Below are 23,481 nucleotides of genomic sequence, written 5' to 3' on the forward strand. Positions count from 1 at the left end.
GCGCACACACACACGAACGAACGAGGCGCACACACACACGAACGCAGGCGCACACACACACGAACGCAGGCGCACACACACACGAACGCAGGCGCAGGCAGGCGCACACACACACGAACGCAGGCGCACACACACACGAACGCAGGCGCACACACACACGCACACACACACGAACGCAGGCGCACACGCAGGCGGCACACACACACGAACGCAGGCGCACACACACACGCACAGGCGCACACACACACGAACGCAGGCGCAACGCAGGCGCACGTACACACACAGGAACGCAGGCACACACACACACACACACACAGGAATGCAGGCACACACACACGCACAGGAACGCAGGCACACACACACGCACAGGAACGCAGGCACACACACACGCACACGAACGCAGGCACACACACACACACGAACGCAGGCACACACACACACACGAACGCAGGCACACACACACACACACACACGAACGCAGGCACACACACACACGAACGGCGGCACACACACACACGAACGCAGGCGCACACACACACACGAACGCAGGCGCACACACACACACGAACGCAGGCGCACGTACACACACAGGAACGCAGGCGCACACACACGCACACGAACGCAGGCACACACACACACACACACGAACGCAGGCGCACACACACACACGAACGCAGGCGCACACACACACACGAACGCAGGCGCACACACACGAACGCAGGCGCACACACACGAACGCAGGCGCACACACACGAACGCAGGCGCACACACACGAACGCAGGCGCACACACACGAACGCAGGCGCACACACACGAACGAACGCAGGCGCACACACACACACACACACACGAACGCAGGCGCACACACACACACGAACGCAGGCGCACGTACACACACAGGAATGCAGGCGCACACACACGCACACGAACGCAGGCGCACACACACACACGAACGCAGGCGCACACACACACACGAACGCAGGCGCACACACACACACGAACGCAGGCGCACACACACACACGAACGCAGGCGCACACACACACACACACACACACGAACACAGGCGCACACACACGAACGCAGGCACACACACACACACACGAACACAGGCGCACACACACGAATGCAGGCACACACACACACACACGAACGCAGGCGCACACACACGAACGGCAGGCACACACACACTGTACACACACAGTACACACACACACACACACACACGAACGGCAGGCACACACACACTGTACACACACAGTACACACACGAACGGCAGGCACACACACACACACGAACGGCAGGCACACACACACACTGTGCACACACACACACTGTACACACACTGTACACACACACTGTACACACACACACACGAACGCAGGCACACACACACACACACGAACGCAGGCACACACACACACGAACGCAGGCGCACACACACACACGAACGCAGGCGCACACACACACACGAACGCAGGCGCACGTACACACACAGGAATGCAGGCGCACACACACGCACACGAACGCAGGCACACACACACACACACGAACGCAGGCGCACACACACACACGAACGCAGGCGCACACACACACACGAACGCAGGCGCACACACACGAACGCAGGCGCACACACACGAACGCAGGCGCACACACACGAACGAACGCAGGCGCACACACACGAACGAACGCAGGCGCACACACACGAACGAACGCAGGCGCACACACACACACACACACACGAACGCAGGCGCACACACACACACACACGACGCAGGCGCACGTACACACACAGGAATGCAGGCGCACACACACGCACACGAACGCAGGCGCACACACACACACGAACGCAGGCGCACACACACACACGAACGCAGGCGCACACACACACACGAACGCAGGCGCACACACACACACACACACGAACACAGGCGCACACACACGAATGCAGGCACACACACACACACACGAACGCAGGCACACACACACACACACGAACGCAGGCACACACACGTACGCAGGCACACACACACACACACGAACGACACAAACGGCACACACGAACGCAGGCGCACACACGAACGCAGGCGCACACACGAACGCGCACACACGAACGCAGGCGCACACACGAACGCAGGCGCACACACACGAACGCAGGCGCACACACACGAACGGCAGGCACACACACACTGTACACACACAGTACACACACGAACGGCAGGCACACACACACACGAACGGCAGGCACACACACACACACACACTGTACACACACAGTACACACACGAACGGCAGGCGCACACACACACACGAACGCAGGCACACACACACACACACACACACACGAACGCAGGCACACACACACACTACACACACACACACACACACACACACACGCAGGCACACACACACCACGAACAACAACACAGCAGAGTGGAAGCAGGGTGTGAAACAATCAACAGCCCAACAGACCCAAGTAATCTGTTTCTGTTCCTTCCTAAAGGCATTTCTAATTAGTGTGCAGCACTAATGACTTAATTTGCATCAACAAGTGTGTGTGTGTGTGTGTGTGTGTGTGTGTGTGTGTGTGTGTGTGTGTGTGTGTGTGTGTGTGTGTGTGTGTGGCATGAGGGAGAGTTCTGAGTGGTTCTGTGTTCTAAAGGAGAGGCTCCAAGAGATTCCATAATGGAATCCCAACATCCTGGGGCATCGCTAGGCAACCCTGGGGCATTGCTAGGCAACAGACTAGCTGGTGGTGTTAATTAAGGAACGTCGTTAGAGCAGCAGCCCACAAACCTGCTGCGGGCCTCAACACTCAACAGTACTCCCTCAAACACCGAGGCAACACACCGATACAGAGGCTCATACTGAGAAACGCCGACACTCACACAGCGCTTCAAAGCTCCATAATCAAAAACACAATTAGTGATGATAAACAACGATTGATGCCTGCAGCACACAATTAACTGAATGTTTCTCCATTAGGGCTGACAAACCATAGCAGCTCTATAGCTAACTACTGGGTCATATTGTAGTAATATGTGTACTTTCATAGTACTATCATACTACTATCATAGTACTAACACAGTGGTGTAAAATACTTATGTAAAAATACTTTGTACTTTACTATTTATATTTTTGACAACTTTTACTTCACTACATTCCAAAACAAAAATCATGTACATTTACGCCATACATTTTTCCTGGCACTCAAAAGTCCTCATTACATTTTGACAGGACAATGCTCCAATTCAAGAGAAAATCCCTGGTCTCACTACTGTCTCTGATCTGGTGGACTGTTGAAGCCCTGGCTAGCTGTAAATAAAATACAATTTTAATTCAAATTGTGCCGTCTGGTTTCCTTAATATATGTCATTTTAAATTATTTATACTTTTATTTGAGCAATTCCATTTATTTTGATACATAAGTATATTTTACTCTGGTAGAATTATACTGGGTGACTTTCACTTTTACTTGAGTCATTTGAGTACTTGAGTTCCAACACAGCGCCAACACAGCAATATTATAGTAATACCACCAGTACTGGTAACCCACCTGTTGGCCCATGAGGGCAGCCAGCTCGGGGGGTACAGGCAGGGGTTTGGCCCCGGGAATGGGGTCAGAGATGAGCAGGTTTCCCTTTGAACCATGGTGGGTGTGGGAGACTGACCCCAGGGAACCCCCTGTAGAGGTCATCTGCTGAGCCAGGAGCATGGCACGGTCAGGCAGCTTGGTTGGGTCAGCACACGCCTGCTGCCATGCTGGGATCTTCTGGGCTAGCAGGTCCTTACCCTGGAGAAGACAGGTAAATAAACACAAAGGGAGAAGGTGTTCCTTTGAACCTGGTCAAACGTTTAAAGTGTATTTAGATATAAGGAGATATTCTAGGAGGTTATAACGTTCAGGAGAAACTGTTGCACAAATCTTTATCCTGTGAAAAGGTTCACTGCTTGAGAAAATAACTACATTAGCTGAGGTAGTTGAGTCAGCCTAGGTGGGAGAGCGTGGGCTCCTGGAAAGGAAGTGTCAGTGTGTGGGATCTCCAGCTCAAGTATCAAATCAGAGAGTGAGCGAGAATAGCTGACCTCTGTGACTGACCCAAAATTAAGGAAAGCTGTGACTATGTACAGACTCAGTGAAAATACAACCCATATTTATTTTTCCTTTTAGACTTTATTTGCACATCGTTACAATGCTGTGTATAGACATAATTTGACATCTAAAATGTCTCTATTCCTATAGAACATATAGGAATGTAATGTTTACGGTTCATTCATTATCTATTTCACTTCCTTTGGCAATGTAAACATATGTTTCCCAAGCCACAAAAAGCCTATTGAATTGAAAGTGAGCGCATAACCTATTCCCCTCTCTGCAACAGCATCAAACTAAGACATCCTTCTCTCTCAGCTCTGACAGCTCTTCTATGTGTTGGCCTGGGGAGCTGAAGCAGTCTCATTAGCAGTCTCATTACCAGTCTAGCAGCCGTTTAATCTTTTTATTGATTTTTTATTTTACCTTTATTTAACCAGGCAAGTCAGTTAACCTGTTAATCCGAACCCCCTACTTTTTTTAAAAATCACGCAACATTTCAGCGCCCTGCTACTCATGCCAGGAATATAGTATATGCATATGATTAGTATGTGTGGATAGAAAACACTCAGACGTTTATAAAACTGGTTAAATCACTGCTGTGACTATAACAGAATGTGCGTTTCATCGAAAAGCGCAGGAAAATCTGATCACTGAAAATGGAAGTATATATCCATGCGCGACTTGAACCCATTGATAAAGGTGAACCACATTTAATGGGGCTGAGGTTGCAATACCTACAGCTTCCACACGATGTCAACAGTCTTGTCATTTGCCTAGGCTTTGTTTCTTAGTCAAACAGACTCAAGGCAACGCATTTCCTCCGGTCTCCGACCGGATATTTTGGTTGAGAATCCAGACGGACAGCTAAAGAATATACTTCGCCTCGTGATCAATTTGATCGCTTATTAACGTTTAATAATACCTAAAGTTGCATTACAAAAGTATTTCGAAGCGTTTTGTGAAAGTTTATCGTCGACTATTTTAATTGTAAAAAATGATGTTACAAGACGCTATTTTTTTCCGTTTATCACACAGTCTTCATAGATCGATATCTAGGCTATATATGGACCGATTTAATCGAAAAAAATACCCAATAGTGATTATGGGACATCTAGGAGTGCCAACCAAGAAGATGGTCAAAGGTAATGAATGTTTTATATTTTATTTGTGCGGTTTGTGTAGCGACGACTATGCTAATTATTTTGTTTACGTCCCCTGCGGGTCTTTTGGGGTGTTACATGCTATCAGATAATAGCTTCTCATGCTTTCGCCGAAAAGCATTTTAAAAATCTGACTTGTTGCCTGGATTCACAACGAGTGTAGCTTTAATTCAATACCCTGCATGTGTATTTTAATGAACGTTTGAGTTTTAACTAGTACTATTAGCATTTAGCGTAGCGCATTTGCATTTCCAAATGTCTTGATGGGACGCCTGCGTGCCAGGTAGGACCAAGAGGTTAAGAACAAATTCTTATTTTCAATGACGGCCTGGGAACAGTGGGTTAACTGCCTGTTCAATGACGGCCTAGGAACAGTGGGTTAACTGCCTGTTCAATGACGGCCTGGGAACAGTGGGTTAACTGCCTGTTCAATGACGGCCTAGGAACAGTGGGTTAACTGCCTGTTCAATGACGGCCTAGGAACAGTGGGTTAACTGCCTGTTCAATGACGGCCTAGGAATAGTGGGTTAACTGCCTGTTCAATGACGGCCTGGGAACAGTGGGTTAACTGCCTGTTCAATGACGGCCTAGGAACAGTGGGTTAACTGCCTGTTCAATGACGGCCTGGGAACAGTGGGTTAACTGCCTGTTCAATGACGGCCTGGGAACAGTGGGTTAACTGCCTGTTCAATGACGGCCTGGGAACAGTGGGTTAACTGCCTGTTCAATGACGGCCTGGGAACAGTGGGTTAACTGCCTGTTCAATGACGGCCTGGGAACAGTGGGTTAACTGCCTGTTCAATGACGGCCTGGGAACAGTGGGTTAACTGCCTGTTCAATGACGGCCTAGGAACAGTGGGTTAACTGCCTGTTCAATGACGGCCTGGGAACAGTGGGTTAACTGCCTGTTCAATGACGGCCTAGGAACAGTGGGTTAACTGCCTGTTCAATGACGGCCTAGGAACAGTGGGTTAACTGCCTGTTCAATGACGGCCTAGGAACAGTGGGTTAACTGCCTGTTCAATGACGGCCTGGGAACAGTGGGTTAACTGCCTGTTCAGGGACGGCCTAGGAACAGTGGGTTAACTGCCTGTTCAATGACGGCCTAGGAACAGTGGGTTAACTGCCTGTTCAGGGACGGCCTAGGAACAGTGGGTTAACTGCCTGTTCAATGACGGCCTAGGAACAGTGGGTTAACTGCCTGTTCAGGGACGGCCTAGGAACAGTGGGTTAACTGCCTGTTCAGGGGCAGAACAACAGATTTGTTGTCAGCTCGGGGGTTTGAACTTGCAACCTTCCGGTTACGAGTCCAACGCTCTAACCACTAGGCTACGCTGCAGTCTCACAGCTGAAGCAGCCTCATTACCAGTCTAGCAGGCAGTTTCGTTTCACAGCTGAAGCAGCCTCATTACCAGTCTAGCAGGCCGTTTCATCTCAAAGCGATACATCAGCAGCCTCCCTCCCAGGATTATTGTACTCAAGGCCCGCGACACCATCTCCAGCCTCCAGGCCTCTCCACCAGCTCTCTCCCCAGCTATGGGTTTCCTGCTCTAGCTTACCTCTGATCAGTTTTACCCCCACCTACACCCATTAAAGCAGTCTGGGTGTAAGACAGGAAGTAATATTCAGCAGGGTTGCCAGGGTTCTTCATAAACTGCACTCCCTTAGAAACAAAACACTTACAAAAAAATACAAAAAGGGGTTCCAAAAGGGTTCATCAACTCTGTGGAAAGGGTTCTACATGGAACTCAAAAGGGTTCTACATGGAACTCAAAAGGGTTCTACATGGAACTCAAAAGGGTTCTACATGGAACTAAAATGATTCTACCTGAAAAAAGGATCTTCAAAAGGATGAGGTTTTAGATAGCACCTTGAGTGTGACAAATCCCTCTATCTACGGTATGTTACTCTTGGTCTCTGTACATAGCCTACTTTAAATCGGTCTCTGTTTCCATGTTTTCTACCTTACTGCTTTCTGTGTACCAGTCAGAGTGTTCTTCCCTGGTCTCTCTCCATTGGTGCGCTGGGTAGCGGTGCCAGTAGGTGACTCAGCTCCCAGGTGGTGGTATCTGCTAGGTAATGTAGTGTGGGTGGTAGTGTGGTTTCTAAAGCTCCATGCCAGAGAGATGATCAACACCAACGGCCTGCTTCTTCATTTCACTGTATTCCTCTACTCCATCACCACAGGACAGTTGCTGCTACCTTAAGTATGTATGTCACATAGATGGAGGGTACCACTATTCTGTGTGTGTGTGTGTGTGTGTGTGTGTGTGTGTGTGTGTGTGTGTGTGTGTGTGTGTGTGTGTGTGTGTGTGTGTGTGTGTGTGTGTGTGTGTGTGTGTGTGTGTGTGTGTGTGTGTGTGAGCACTGGGGTGAGAACCTGAAGAGTGGGGCCTCCTCTAACCCATCTCTTCCTACACGACTCACACTCATTCTTTCTATGTTCCCCTACAATCTCTTGGCCTCCATATTTTCCCCTCACACAGAATATTCACTGCTTCTTTCGTAATGACTTCAAAACACAAACTCTCCCCCTCCTTTCTCTCCTTCTCTCTGTGTCAGCACATCAGTATTGTCTATAGACAGTCAGCCCACACATTCTCCCTCTGGGATTCACATCCACTAACTTGTGGAAGTGGGACACTGTTCACCCTCTTCCCTTCCTATCCTTTTGTCCTCTACATCTCCTTTCCTCCCACTGCACAGTCTCTCAGCTCCAAGGCCCGAGTTAAACAAAGCAGAGAGAGCAGAAAGTGAACATCCACCCACTTAACCAGGACTTGGAAGCTCCTGAATAAAGACACTAGGTGGCTGCATTGATTTGTGAGAGCAACCGTGGCATGATCGGCAGTCTTGAAGCAAAGCCACTGGACACAATGGCTAAAGCCAAACGAAACAACTATATGAACCGTCCCGAAAGGAGAAGTAAACAGTTTCTGGTAACAGTAAAATTCTAGAACGTTCCCAATTTCCCCCCAAAAATCCCAGTTGGATGATTCCTGCAATTAAAAGGAAATAAGCTGTGAGGGAAACCTCCAACCTAGAATTCATCATTTGGAATTTTCCAGAAAGTGACCAGAATATTGCACCCCTGGACCTGTTGGTGTGAGTGGAAGTGCCTGTATTACCTTGCTGTTTTAACCATCAAAAGATAAAGCAGTGAATATTAATGCATAACCTTGAGATTGGAGTGAACCTCTTGAAACTAGGGGGCACTATTTTCAATTTTGATGACAATTCTCCCGGATCTGGGAGAGGGAGTTCCAAGAGGTTATGAATTAATGCCTAAACCTAACCTTAAACACTTTGAAAAATGGCCCCGACGGATAGGGCTGCCGTGCGTCGAGCACTTTAGGAAAGTTTTCAGACTTTGACGGGCCGTCCCCTCAGGTGATGAAGGTAGGAAACATCACCTCCACTTTGTTGATCCTCAACACTGGGGCCCCACAAGGGTGTGTGCTCAGCCCTCTACTGTACTCCCTGTTCACCCATGACTGCGTGGCCACTCACGCCTCCAACTCAATCATCAAGTTTGCGGAAGATACAACAGTAGTAGGCCTGATTAACAACAATGACGAGACAGCCTACAGGGGGAGGTGAGGGCCCTGGGAGTGTGGCGTCAGGAAAATAACCTTTCATCCAACGTCAACAAAGGAAAAGGAGCTGATCGTGGACTTCAGGAAACAGCAGGGGGAGCACCCCCCATCCACATTGAAGGTACAACAGTGGAGAAGGTGGACATTAAGTTCCTCGGCGTAAACATCACTGACAAACTGAAATGGTCCACCCACACAGACAGTGTGGTGAAGAAGGCGCAACAACGCATTCTTCAAATTTGGCTAGGCACCTGAAACCTTCAAACTTTTACAGATACACAATTGAAAGCATCCTGTCGGGCTGTATCACCGCCTGGTACGGCAACTGCAGGGCTTCCCAGAGGGTGTTGCTGTCCGCCCAACGCATCACCAGGGGAAAACTACCTGCCCTCCAGGACACCTACAGCACCCGATGTCACAGGAAGGACAAAAAGACCTCAACAACCAGAGACATGGCCTGTTCACCCCGCTATCATCCAGAAGTTAAAGTCATTACAGGTGTATCAAAGCTGTAGCTAAACACAACGTGCCACTGGAACACAGGAGTGATAGTTGCCGATAACGGGCCTCTGTACACCTATGTAGATATTCCATATAAAAAAATCTGCCGTTTACAGCTACAATTGTAATTTACAACATTAACAATATCTACACTTTATTTCTGATCAATTTGATGTTATTTTAAAATGGACAAAAAATGTGCTTTTTAAAAAAAACTGGCCACTTCAATAAGGGAACACTAGCCACTTCAATAAGGGAACACTAGCCACTTCAATAAGGGAACACTAGCCACTTCAATAAGGGAACACTAGCCACTTCAATAAGGGAACACTAGCCACTTCAATAAGGGAACACTAGCCACTTCAATAAGGGAACACTAGCCACTTCAATAAGGGAACACTAGCCACTTCAATAAGGGAACACTAGCCACTTCAATAAGGGAACACTAGCCACTTCAATAAGGGAACACTAGCCACTTCAACAAGGGAACACTAGCCACTTCAACAAGGGAACACTAGCCACTTCAACAAGGGAACACTAGCCACTTCAACAAGGGAACACTAGCCACTTCAATAAGGGAACACTAGCCACTTCAATAAGGGAACACTAGCCACTTCAATAAGGGAACACTATCCACTTCAACAAGGGAACACTAGCCACTTCAACAAGGGAACACTAGCCACTTCAACAAGGGAACACTAGCCACTTCAACAAGGGAACACTAGCCACTTCAACAAGGGAACACTAGCCACTTCAATAAGGGAACACTAGCCACTTCAATAAGGGAACACTAGCCACTTCAATAAGGGAACACTAGCCACTTCAACAAGGGAACACTAGCCACTTCAACAAGGGAACACTAGCCACTTCAACAAGGGAACACTAGCCACTTCAACAAGGGAACACTAGCCACTTCAACAAGGGAACACTAGCCACTTCAACAAGGGAACACTAGCCACTTCAACAAGGGAACACTAGCCACTTCAACAAGGGAACACTAGCCACTTCAACAAGGGAACACTAGCCACTTCAACAAGGGAACACTAGCCACTTCAACAAGGGAACACTAGCCACTTCAACAAGGGAACACTAGCCACTTCAACAAGGGAACACTAGCCACTTCAACAAGGGAACACTAGCCACTTCAACAAGGGAACACTAGCCACTTCAACAAGGGAACACTAGCCACTTCAACAAGGGAACACTAGCCACTTCAACAAGGGAACACTAGCCACTTCAACAAGGGAACACTAGCCACTTCAACAAGGGAACACTAGCCACTTCAACAAGGGAACACTAGCCACTTCAACAAGGGAACACTAGCCACTTCAATAAGGGAACACTAGCCACTTCAATAAGGGAACACTAGCCACTTCAATAAGGGAACACTAGCCACTTCAATAAGGGAACACTAGCCACTTCAATAAGGGAACACTAGCCACTTCAATAAGGGAACACTATCCACTTCAACAAGGGAACACTAGCCACTTCAACAAGGGAACACTAGCCACTTCAATAAGAGAACACTAGCCACTTCAACAAGGGAACACTAGCCACTTCAACAAGGGAACACTAGCCACTTCAACAAGGGAACACTAGCCACTTCAACAAGGGAACACTAGCCACTTCAATAAGGGAACACTAGCCACTTCAATAAGGGAACACTAGCCACTTCAATAAGGGAACACTAGCCACTTCAATAAGGGAACACTAGCCACTTCAATAAGGGAACACTAGCCACTTCAACAAGGGAACACTAGCCACTTCAACAAGGGAACACTAGCCACTTCAACAAGGGAACACTAGCCACTTCAACAAGGGAACACTAGCCACTTCAACAAGGGAACACTAGCCACTTCAATAAGGGAACACTAGCCACTTCAATAAGGGAACACTAGCCACTTCAACAAGGGAACACTAGCCACTTCAACAAGGGAACACTAGCCACTTCAACAAGGGAACACTAGCCACTTCAATAAGGGAACACTAGCCACTTCAATAAGGGAACACTAGCCACTTCAATAAGGGAACACTAGCCACTTCAATAAGGGAACACTAGCCACTTCAATAAGGGAACACTAGCCACTTCAATAAGGGAACACTAGCCACTTCAATAAGGGAACACTAGCCACTTCAATAAGGGAACACTAGCCACTTCAATAAGGGAACACTAGCCACTTCAATAAGGGAACACTAGCCACTTCAATAAGGGAACACTAGCCACTTCAATAAGGGAACACTAGCCACTTCAATAAGGGAACACTAGCCACTTCAATAAGGGAACACTAGCCACTTCAATAAGGGAACACTAGCCACTTCAATAAGGGAACACTATCCACTTCAATAAGGGAACACTAGCCACTTCAACAAGGGAACACTAGCCACTTCAATAAGGGAACACTAGCCACTTCAATAAGGGAACACTAGCCACTTCAATAAGAGAACACTAGCCACTTCAATAAGAGAACACTAGCCACTTCAATAAGAGAACACTAGCCACTTCAACAAGGGAACACTAGCCACTTCAACAAGGGAACACTAGCCACTTCAATAAGGGAACACTAGCCACTTCAATAAGGGAACACTAGCCACTTCAATAAGAGAACACTAGCCACTTCAATAAGGGAACACTAGCCACTTCAATAAGGGAACACTAGCCACTTCAATAAGAGAACACTAGCCACTTCAATAAGGGAACACTAGCCACTTCAATAAGGGAACACTAGCCACTTCAATAAGAGAACACTAGCCACTTCAATAAGGGAACACTAGCCACTTCAACAAGGGAACACTAGCCACTTCAATAAGAGAACACTAGCCACTTCAATAAGGGAACACTAGCCACTTCAATAAGGGAACACTAGCCACTTCAATAAGAGAACACTAGCCACTTCAATAAGGGAACACTAGCCACTTCAATAAGGGAACACTAGCCACTTCAATAAGGGAACACTAGCCACTTCAATAAGGGAACACTAGCCACTTCAATAAGGGAACACTAGCCACTTCAATAAGGGAACACTAGCCACTTCAATAAGAGAACACTAGCCACTTCAATAAGGGAACACTAGCCACTTCAATAAGGGAACACTAGCCACTTCAATAAGAGAACACTAGCCACTTCAATAAGGGAACACTAGCCACTAACAATTTTTATATGTTTACATTACTCACCTGATCCAGTTGAAGTTGTAAGTTCACATACACCTTAGCCAAATTCATTTAAACTCAGTTTTTCACAATTACTGACATTTATTCCTAGTGAAAATTCCATCTTAGGTCAGTTAGGATCACCTCTTTGTTTTAAGAATGTGAAATGTCAGAATAATAGTAGAGAGAATGATTTATTTCAGCTTTAATTTCTTTCATCACATTCCCAGTGGGTCAGAAGTTTACATACACTCAATTAGTATTTGCTAGCACTGCCTTTAAATTGTTTAACTTGGGTCAAATGTTTTGAGTAGCCTTCCATAAGCTTCCCACAATAAGGTGGTGAATTTGGTCCATTCCTCCTGACATTCCTCCTGACATTCCTCCTGACATTCCTCCTGACAGAGCTGGTGTAACTGAGTCAGGTTTGTAGGCCTCCTTACTCGCACATGCTTTTTCACTTCTGTCCACACATTTTCTATAGGTTTGAGGTCAGGGCTTTGTGATGGCCACTCCAATACCTTGACGTTGTTGTCCTTAAGCCATTTTGCCACAACTTTGGAAGTATGCTTGGGGTCATTGTCCATTTGGAAGACTCATTTGCGACCAAGCTTTAACTTCCTGACTGATGTCTTGAGATGTTGCTTCAATATATTCAAATAATTTTCCTCCCTCATGATGCCATCTATTTTGTGACGCGCACCACTCCCTCCTGCAGCAAAGCACCCCCACAACATGATGCTGCCACCCCCGTGCTTCATGGTTGGGATGGTGTTCTTTCGGCTTGCAAGCCTTCTCGTTTTTCCTCCTAACATAACGACGGTCATTATGGCCAAACAATTCAATTTGTTTCAACAGACCAGAGTACATTTTTCCAAAAAGTACGATCTCTGCCCCCATGTGGAGCTGCAAACAGTAGTCTGGCTTTTTTATGGCGGTTTTGGAGCAGTGGAGCAGTGGCTTCCTCCTTGTCGATATAGGACTCGTTTTACTGTGGATATAGATACTTTTGCACCTGTTTCCTCCAGCATCTTCACAAGGTCCTTTGCTGTTGTTCTGAGATTGATTTGCACTTTTCACACCAAAGTATGTTTATCTCTAGGAGACAGAACGTGTCTCCTTCCTGAGCGGTGTGACGGCTGCGTGGTTCCATGGTGTTTATACTTGCGTAGTACTATTGTTTGTACAGATGAACGTGGTACCTTCAGGCATTTGGAAATTGCTCCCAAGGATGAATCAGACTTGTGGAGGTCTACAATTTTTTTTCTAGGGTCTTGGCTGATATCTTTTGATTTTCCCAGGATGTTGAGCAAAGAGACGCTGAGTTTGAAGGTAGGTCTTGACGTACATCCACAGGTACACCTCCATTTGACTCGAATAATGTCAAATAGACTATCAGAAGCTTCTAATGCCACAACATCATTTTCTGTAATTTTCCAAGCTGTTTAAAGGAACAGTCAATTTAGTATGTAAACTTCTGACCCACTGGAATTGTGATACAATGAATAAGTTAAATAATCTGTCTATAAAAAATTGTTGGAAAAATGACTTGTGTCATACACTAAGTAGATGTCCTAACCGACTTGCCAAAACTATAGTTTGTTGACAAGAAATGTGTGGAGTGGTTGAAAAACAAGTTTTAATGACTCCAACCTAAGTGTATGTAAACTTCCGACTTCAACTGTATGTATATACTTTACTCTATCCTATTCAACTCCTTTACTTTAGATTTGTGTGGTTTGTTGTGAAATTGTTAGATACTACTTCACTGTTGGAGCTAGAAACAACCAGTATTTCACTACACCTGCAATAACTTCTTCTAAACACGTTTATTTGACCAATAAAATTAGATTGGAATTGATGTAATGTTTGGAACAACTTCGAAATGTAACGTTTGAGAAACAAGGATGAACGTCTAATTTTGATGTCAGACTGAGAGCTAGTTGGTTTTAACCCTCAATATGTAAAGCAGTGGGTGAACTGCAAAGAGAGAACAAAAAGGTAACAGAAATCTGTAGATGAAAATGTGAGTCCGACATCTCACCTTGCTATGGAAGGAGCTGCTGTTCTTGGCCACGGCACACTGTCTGTCCACCAGGAAACAGTACCTCCTCCTCTCCTCTGACAGCGCACTCTTGTAGCCCTCTGCTGTGTACTGGTCCAGGTCACTCTGCTTGCTGCCAATGGTCTCAACATACTGAGGAGAAGGCGGGAGGTGGACGGGGCGAGGAGAGGGAGGGGTCGAGGAGAGGGGGACGGGTCGAGGAGAGGGAGGAGAGGGACGGGGCGAGGAGAGGGAGGAGGGGCGAGGAGAGGGAGGAGGGGCGAGGAGAGGGAGGAGGCGAGGGACGGGGCGAGGAGAGGGAGGAGGGGGACAGGGCGAGGAGAGGGAGGAGGAGGATGGGGTGAGGAGAGGGAGGAGGAGGGGGAGAGGAGGGGGTGAGGAGAGGAGAGGAGAGGGACGGGGAGAGGAGAGGGAGGAGGAGGGGGCGAGGAGATGAGGGAGGCGCAGGGGGACGGGGCAAGGAGAGGGAGACGGGGTGAGGAGAGGGACGGGGCGAGGAGGGAGAAGCAGGGGGATGGGAAGAAGACATAAGGTACAGTAGGATGTATTTGTCCCCTAGACACTAGAAACAAATCTAAGCAGTTAGATAAGTATATACACTACCATTCAAAGGTTTGGGTTCACTAGAAATGGCCTTGTTTTTTAAAAGACAAGCACATTTTTGTCCATTAAAACAACATCAAATGGATCAGAAATACAGTGTAGACATTGTTAATGTTGTAAATGATTATTGTAGCTGGAAACAGAGAGAGAGAGAGAGCCAATGGTTAAGGTTAGTATTGTAGTTAGGTGCATGAAGTAAAGCCGACAACCTGAAAATGTGCATTTAGCTGCAGGGGTGCTGTGGGAGTGCTGTGTGAGTGCTGTGGGGGTGCTGTGGGGGTGCTGTGGGAGTGCTGTGGGAGTGCTGTGGGGGTGCTGTGGGAGTGCTGTGTGAGTGCTGTGGGGGTGCTGTGGGAGTGCTGTGGGAGTGCTGTGGGGGTGCTGTGGGGGTGCTGTGGGGGTGCTGTGGGAGTGCTGCGGGGGTGCTGCGGGGGTGCTGTGGGAGTGCTGTGGGAGTGCTGTGGGGGTGCTGCGGGGGTGCTGTGGGGGTGCTGTGGGAGTGCTGTGGGAGTGTTGCGGAAGTGCTGCGGGGGTCCTAAATGTACTGTGTGTCATCTTGAGTACCACTAGAATAAGGTGACTTGCAGCTAAATCAGTGTATAAAATCTGTACATAGAATAACATATAAACACTCTACATTCTGACTCACAGCATACATTGAGTAGTAAACAACGGAGCACTAATTCCCTGCCTTATAAAACAAAATGGCCGATATAAGCAGAGTTAAAGTAGGATTAGTCGCTTATGATGTCGATGACACATGCAGAGATCAGCCTAAGACGAGGACAATTGAGTTCATCCTTTGTTACCATAGAGATACAACCAGACGAGTCATGAAAACTGTCATCCACACAACAGTCGTCAACATCTAGACAAAGGCATGCACACAAATCCTTGTTGAATACTTTACAAAAATATCAGACGTGTGAGGCTTGACCCTCTAAGCTCACATCAGGGAGACACACAAACACGGAAATGGCAGCCCCATTACAGAACCCATTAAAGCAATGCAAACAGATGTTTACTGCAAATACTCGGCTTCCCATTTAGCACTTCACACACTGCTACCCTGGAGCTTTCATTTCCCTCTGTCCTTGCCTCAGAATGATAAAGGACAGTCAGAGACGCTGTTGGGTTCTGAGAATGAAATGACAGTATATGAAATGTACTTATTTATCATTTCCTCTTCCTGTCCAACCATAAAATATTTACGAGTTGTATTTTCCGCCATCATTTGCAAATAAATTCATTAAAAATCCTACAATGTGATTTTCTGTATTTTTTTTTTCATTTTGTCTGTCATAGTTGAAGTGTACCTATGATGAAAATTACAGGCCTCATCTTTTTAAGTGGGAGAACTTGCACAATTGGCGTCTGACTAAATACTTTTTTGCCCCACTGTAAACACACACACACACACACACACACACACACACACACACACACACACACACACACACACACACACACACACACACACACACACACACACACACACAGGTGGAAACATGTTTTGTCTGAATGCAGCTGTATTGATCCTCTGGGAAGAATTAAACTTGGTTCAGCTTCCATAGTGTCCGTGGAGTATTTTACTCAGAATTAAAAACCTAACAAACTGTTTCTTCTCTGAGATTGTTACACAATTCCCCTCCCCCCACCACCACCACCACCACCATGATGAAGAGGACAGATCCCATTGATCTGTGTGTAGACTCTGTGTGTAGACTGATTACAGAAAGGAACAGGAAGAAGAGAAAACAAACACTTGAGGAGCTTTATTAGTTATCAATGATGGGAACTTCAAGGAGGATTCAAATGACTAGTGTTGTTTTCAAAGTAAAAGCCTGTGATTAAAGCTTCCTCTCAGCTACAATACATTGACTGAGGCTGGGTTTCTGTACAGCACTGTGATATATCAGCTGATGTAAGAAGGGCTTTATATCTGGATAAGAGCGTCTGCTAAATGACTTAAATGTAATGTAATACAGTGTAAAACACATTTGATACAGTGGTTACCGGTACCGAGTCAATGTGCGCGGGTACAGGTTAGTAGAGGTAATTTGTACATGTAAGTAGGGGGGGTAAATTGACTATGCATAGATGATAAACGGCGAGTAGCAGTAGTGTAGTGTAAAAACAGCAGCCCTTAGCCGTGGTATACCACATACCCCCCTTAGAGCAGTCAAAATAAATGTTTTGGTCATACCCATGGTATACGGTCTGATACCCCACAGCTTTCAGCCAATCAGCAATTAAAAGATTTTACTGAGTTACAGTTCATATAAGGAAATCAGTCAATTGAAACAAGTTAATAAGGCTCTAATCTATGGATTTCACATGACTGGGAATACAGATATGCATCCGTTGGTCACAGATACTGTAAAAAAATCTAATAAAATTAGGGACGTGGATCAGAAAACCAGTCAGTATCTGGTGTGACCACCATTTGCCTCATGCAGCGAGACACTTCCTTCGCATTGAGTTGATCAGACTGTTGATTGTGGCCAGTGTAATGTTGTCCCACTCCTCTTCAATGACTGTGCGAAGTTGCTGTATATTGGCAGGAACTGGAACACGCTGTTGTACAAGTCGATCCAGAGCATCCCAAACATGCTCTGTGGATGATCGGTCTGGTGAGTATGCAGGCCTCGGAAAAACTGGGACATTTTCAGCTTCCAGAAATTGTATATAGATCCTTGCGACATGGGGCCGTGCATTATCATGCTGAAATATGAGGTGATGGCGGAGGAGGAAGGGCATGACAATGGGCCTCAGGATCTCGTCATGGCATCTCTGTGCATTGGTCCTTCTGTAGCTCAGTTGGTAGAGCATGGCGCTTGTAACGCCAGGGTAGTGGGTTCGATCCCCGGGACCACCCATACGTAGAATGTATGCACACATGACTGTAAGTCGCTTTGGATAAAAGCGTCTGCTAAATGGCATATATTATTATTATTATATTATTCAAATTGCCATTGATAAATTATGTTCATTGTCCTTATCTTATTCCAGCCCAACCACACTGCCATCATGGGGCACTCTGTTCACAACGCTGACGTCAGCAAACCACTCACCCGCACGACGCCATACACGTGGTCTAAGAAAAATGTGTGGGATCTTTTATTTCAGCTCATGAAACGTGGGACCAACATTTTACATGTTGTATATTTCTTTCTTTCTGAACAAAAATGCAACAAAAAAAATATATTCTGGAGTAGTTGGATTACTGTAGTAGTAGTAGTAGTAATAGTAGTAGTAGTAGTAGTAGTAGTAGTAGTAGTGGTAGTGGTAGTAGTAGTAGTGGTAGTAGTAGTGGTAGTAGTAGCAGAAGAAGAGGAGAGCCATGTTTTGTTTACTTGTCATGTACTACAGTGTGCGTTTATAGGCGGGACCAAACAAGGGTCATTATTCCTGGTAATTCTAGATCTTCCCAGACACACCCTTACCTTGAACTTGGACAACATATAAACAAAAGGCCAGCCAGACAGTAGGTGAGTCAGCCAGTCAGTCAGGCCATCAGTAGGTGAGTCAACCAGCCTGCCAGCCTGTCAGTCAGCCAGATACAGAATAACTAGAAAGCAGTAGTATGGAATCAGTATCGAGCTGCCAAACCAGTCTGCTTGCCTCTAGAGCCCAGAGCCCTATACTTGGAATCAGGTTTGAGGAGTTAGCGAGGTAACTGAGGTCAACTCTTGAGTTCAACTCGGGATAACCAGCACCACGAACATGGCTCATCTTTTAGCCAGGTAGGTTTCTATGGCAATGAATCCTTCAGAACTAACCTGTCCAAAGCAGGCTAACTCCATTTATCCTGAATGAAGTGTCTGAGGAACAAGTTGAGGACCAATGAAATCAAATTCCTTCTCACAAAGATTGTGTCATCATCCCCTTCGTTTGAGGAAGACTGATTCAAATGTTTTATTAAATCAAATGTTTTTTTGGGGGGGTGTAAAGGAACTAATGTCAATCACATTACACATTTAGTAACGACAGCATTTGCTTTCCAATCTAAGTTTTTCACACAAATGTATTTAGCAATTTGCAAAAGGCAAACTGACAGTGGCAACCAACCACAGACATATAATCCATAATCAGTTCAACTAGCCACGCGTGACATGCAAGCGCAGATACAAGTCTGCTAGAGTTAGAGGCAGGCGGAGGAGCAATATCCACCGTCGTAGTACGGATGAAGCCTGAGCTGGAATGTGAAGCTAACTGAAGCTGGCTAGCTTTAGAGAAGCCCGAGTAGATCTTGCGTGCTTCGTAGGATACCACTCTGGAATGTGAAACTGGCTAGCATTAGAGAAGCCCGAGTAGATCTAGCGTGCTTCGTAGTATACCACTCTGGAATGTGAAACTGGCTAGCATTAGAGAAGCCCGAGAAGATCTTGCGTGCTTCGTAGTATACCACTCTGGAATGTGAAACTGGCTAGCATTAGAGAAGCCCGAGTAGATCTTGCGTGCTTCGTAGTATACCACTCTGGAATGTGAAACTGGCTAGCATTAGAGAAGCCCGAGTAGATCTAGCGTGCTTCGTAGTATACCACTCTGGAATGTGAAACTGGCTTGCATTAGAGAAGCCCGAGTAGATCTTGCGTGCTTCGTAGTATACCACTCTGGAATGTGAAACTGGCTAGCATTAGAGAAGCCCGAGTAGAGCTAGCGTGCTTCGTAGTATACCACTCTGGAATGTGAAACTGGCTAGCATTAGAGAAGCCCGAGTAGAGCTAGCGTGCTTCGTAGTATACCACTCTGGCGTCTGTCTCACTCAGTCACATTCACACACAACACGCTTGAAAGCCAATGGCAGCCTGATATATGGCAATACATATGTACTACTGTATTCATGCGATACTATATTGACTTTTGCAGATGAGCCCTGCCATTTACAAAAACATACATGTCAACACGCCATGAAAATAAGACATACAAAACACAATCATAGAATACTATATTACTACTTGACAACATCTAACATACAGACATTACATGTTGATTCTCTGACAGCATTTTAATCTCATATTGTTACCAGGTAAACTATTCCTGCTGTGAACACACTGTTGATGAAAGAGACACGTCAAACGGTACACGCCTTAGCCTAGACGCCGTAGCCTAGACGCCGTAGCCTAGACGCCGTAGCCTAGACGCCGTAGCCTAGACGCCGTAGCCTAGACGCCGTAGCCTAGACGCCGTAGCCTAGACGCCGTAGCCTAGACGCCGTAGCCTAGACGCCGTAGCCTAGACGCCGTAGCCTAGACGCCGAAAGGTACAGGCCGTAGACTAGAGGTGCACATTTTAGTTTTTCAACTAGCACTACACACCTGATTCAAAATCACCAAAGCCTTTTGACGAGTTGATGATTTGAATCAGGTGTGTAGTGCTAGGTCAAAAACTAAAATGTGCACCCTTTGGGTTCCCAGGACCAGGATTGAGAACCAGTGTTCTAGAGTCTTACTGTAGCCAGAAGCCTTAGAGGTCGGGGGAGCAGGGGACCCCTGGTGGTGACAGGAAGCAGTCTCAGCAGTAAGAAAGAAAGGGTTGAACGGTGGGACAAAGAACCATATGGAGGGATCCGACATAACCCCTTTCCCACTCTTACAGACTCAATGATAGAGGCCTTGGGTGAGCGAGACAGAAGATGCATAAAAGGACATTTCAAACCTCCACTAAAAATGGAATACGAGATACCAATGCAAGTACGTCAACGCAAAATGTCAGATTCAATGAACCTAAACTTTGATGGAACTTCATTCCTAGAATCATCATTTGATTATGTCAAGCTCGAGGCCTAAGCTTGATCTTTTGTCACCACGGTCAGTGCACAAGCTTCCTCTGATGTCATGGAGCCCCTCCCCCTCCCTCCTAGAACAATTACATCACAGTGACCTATTAAAACATTATCAATAGGGGAGGACACGACATGGGTCATTCAGAAAAGAGAGAGTGTGGAAAAGGAAGGGACAGTGAAAAGGTGGAATGAGAGAGAGACAGAAAATAACTGGGTTGAAGAACTGAAGGAAAGAACAGAACTGCAGCAGAACAGAACAAACTCAGACCCTCCTCCCTCTCTCTTGCTCGGCCTCTTTTATCCTCTCCACATCCCATCTGCTCTGGCGCCATCCAGCTAACGCAGAGGGAACTGAACTGTGGTGTTGATGTAGCCTCAAGATGTGTCTGAGCGTGTGCTTTTATGTGACGTGCTAACATGTTGCGTGTCACTTGAAACTCCCGTTTTCACAGCATGTAGCATGTCACCCTCACAGAGTTGCCATTAGAACGTGATAATTAGTTGCTGTCGTTACTAGTTACTATAAATGCTCCAAAGGCATAGCAATGAAACAGGACTATCAGTTGGGGAAATGTGGTACGTTCCGACTGTTCAGAAAACACACCTCATTTGACCACTTCTCATAGTAACCAGAGCCTGAGACGGACGGAGAGGAGAGAGAAACAGACAGACAGGAGACACAGGCAGACAGACAGAGAGACAGAGCGCAGCAGAGGGAGATCCCCAGGGTCTGTCTCAACAATGGGAAACCTTACTGCCCTTAGCTACAGAGAAAATGTACGATACATTTACCTCCCACTCAATTTGCTAAATGCTTTTTAACCGACAACCGAATCAATTGGAAATCAGTGCAATGAAGAACGTGCAATGTAAATCCAATGCTAATCTACCTCAACTCATGTAAGTACACTGAATGCAATATGATAATAAAAATATAAATCGGAAATAAATGGGAATACCAAAAGGCTGTGGTGTTCAACTGCGTATGTACCAGTGCTAATGCTCATCTAACACCCAATTGAGATATTATGTAACAGAAGCTATTAGCGATTTCCTATTTTTCTGGGTCGGCAGCAGAACGCCAGCAACATTCCCATTATATTCAAATCAGTCTGCCTTTCCCCCTGAAACACTCCCTCTTAAGTGTTTAATAATGAACGAGAGAGAGATTTACCATGTCATTTTCAGGCACCGCGTCCGTGCTTTGTGTTCCCCTAGGGACGCCGTAGTAAATGAGTGCATTTTCATCATCGGCTAGAGGTAAGGGTTTAATATTACCATCCATCTGGAGCAGAGCGGGGAAAAGGGAGATTACTTTTTGTTTCATTCCCCTTCCCGAGGAAATCAGTGAGCTGTTACCCGACTTAATGAAACGATGATGGGACGAAGGAACAAGGCGGCGGCTGAGATGGACTCGCTTTTTCAGAGTGAGTCTACCGAGGCTGGGTTTAAACACACAGACACACAAATCATTTCTTCAGGTGGGATAATTAAGTCGATCTAAAATCATCATCATCTTTCAGAGAATCATTATAACGAGCTTCACTAGCTGGAAATCAGCTAAACTCTGTCGTCGACCCCCCCCCTTCCTCCCTGGCAAAGAGAAGAGGCCACCAGTCTCAAGTGTCCCTGCCAACCGCTTGTTCCCAGAAGTGCACATGAGGCACAGCAGGGACCGAGATAGGCTACGCAGCTACCCAGCCACGCAACACTCACTCTCTGTAATCACACTCAAGAACCATTAAGAGGCTGGGAGCACACACACACACACAGACAGAAGCTTCCATTAATCAGTAAGTGCTGAAGAGAGCAGGCTCAAGGGAGTGTAACTATGGCCCGGAAATTACTTTTTGTGCATGTCTGCCTGCGTGTGTTTGTGTCTCTGCTGGGAGTGGACCATCAGATCTCCCGTCTGCAACTCGCTGTTAGCTGGGCTTCCTGTTCGTGCCATCAAACCGCTGCAACTTATCCAGACCAGCAGCCCTTCCCAAGTTCTCCCATGTCACCCTGCTCCTCTGCACACTTCACTGGCTTCCAGTCAAAGCTTGCATCCACTACAAGACCATGGTGCTTTGCTATGGAGTACTAAGCCGGGTCAGCTCCCCCCCAGAAGCCGGGTCAGCTTCCCCCCAGAAGCCGGGTCAGCCTCGTCAGCTTCCCCCGGAAGCCGGGTCAGCCTCCCCGGAAGCCGGGTCAGCCCCCCACGAAGCCGGGTCAGCCTCCCCCCACGAAGCCGGGTCAGCCCCCCAGAAGCCAGGTCAGCCCCCCCCAGAAGCCAGGTCAGCTTCCCCCAGAAGCCAGGTCAGCTTCCCCCCCAGAAGCCAGGTCAGCTTCCCCCAGAAGCCAGGTCAGCTTCCCCCCAGAAGCCAGGTCAGCTTCCCCAGAAGCCAGGTCAGCTTCCCCCAGAAGCCAGGTCAGCTTCCCCCAGAAGCCAGGTCAGCTTCTCCCCCTCCCCCAGAAGCCAGGTCAGCTCCCCCAGAAGCCAGGTCAGCTTCCCCCCCAGAAGCCAGGTCAGCTTCCCCCAG

At 46.9% G+C, this 23,481-nt stretch overlaps 1 protein-coding gene across 6 annotated transcripts in view; it reads right to left on the reverse strand.

Moving 5' to 3' along the window:
* Window positions 1-23,481, reverse strand: part of LOC118380866 (brain-specific angiogenesis inhibitor 1-associated protein 2-like) — a 150,445-nt gene that overhangs the window by 37,927 nt on the left and 89,037 nt on the right. For all 6 annotated transcript variants that reach the window (XM_052477701.1, XM_052477703.1, XM_052477700.1 and 3 more), the window contains 2 exons: window positions 14,545-14,697; window positions 3,554-3,790 (listed from right to left, as the gene is read on the reverse strand). In XM_052477701.1, the coding sequence (XP_052333661.1) occupies window positions 3,554-3,790; window positions 14,545-14,697 (390 nt within the window). The remainder of the gene's footprint in view (window positions 1-3,553; window positions 3,791-14,544; window positions 14,698-23,481) is intronic.

This window comes from Oncorhynchus keta, chromosome 24, assembly GCF_023373465.1.
Source record: "Oncorhynchus keta strain PuntledgeMale-10-30-2019 chromosome 24, Oket_V2, whole genome shotgun sequence".
NCBI classification, from domain to species: domain Eukaryota; kingdom Metazoa; phylum Chordata; class Actinopteri; order Salmoniformes; family Salmonidae; genus Oncorhynchus; species Oncorhynchus keta.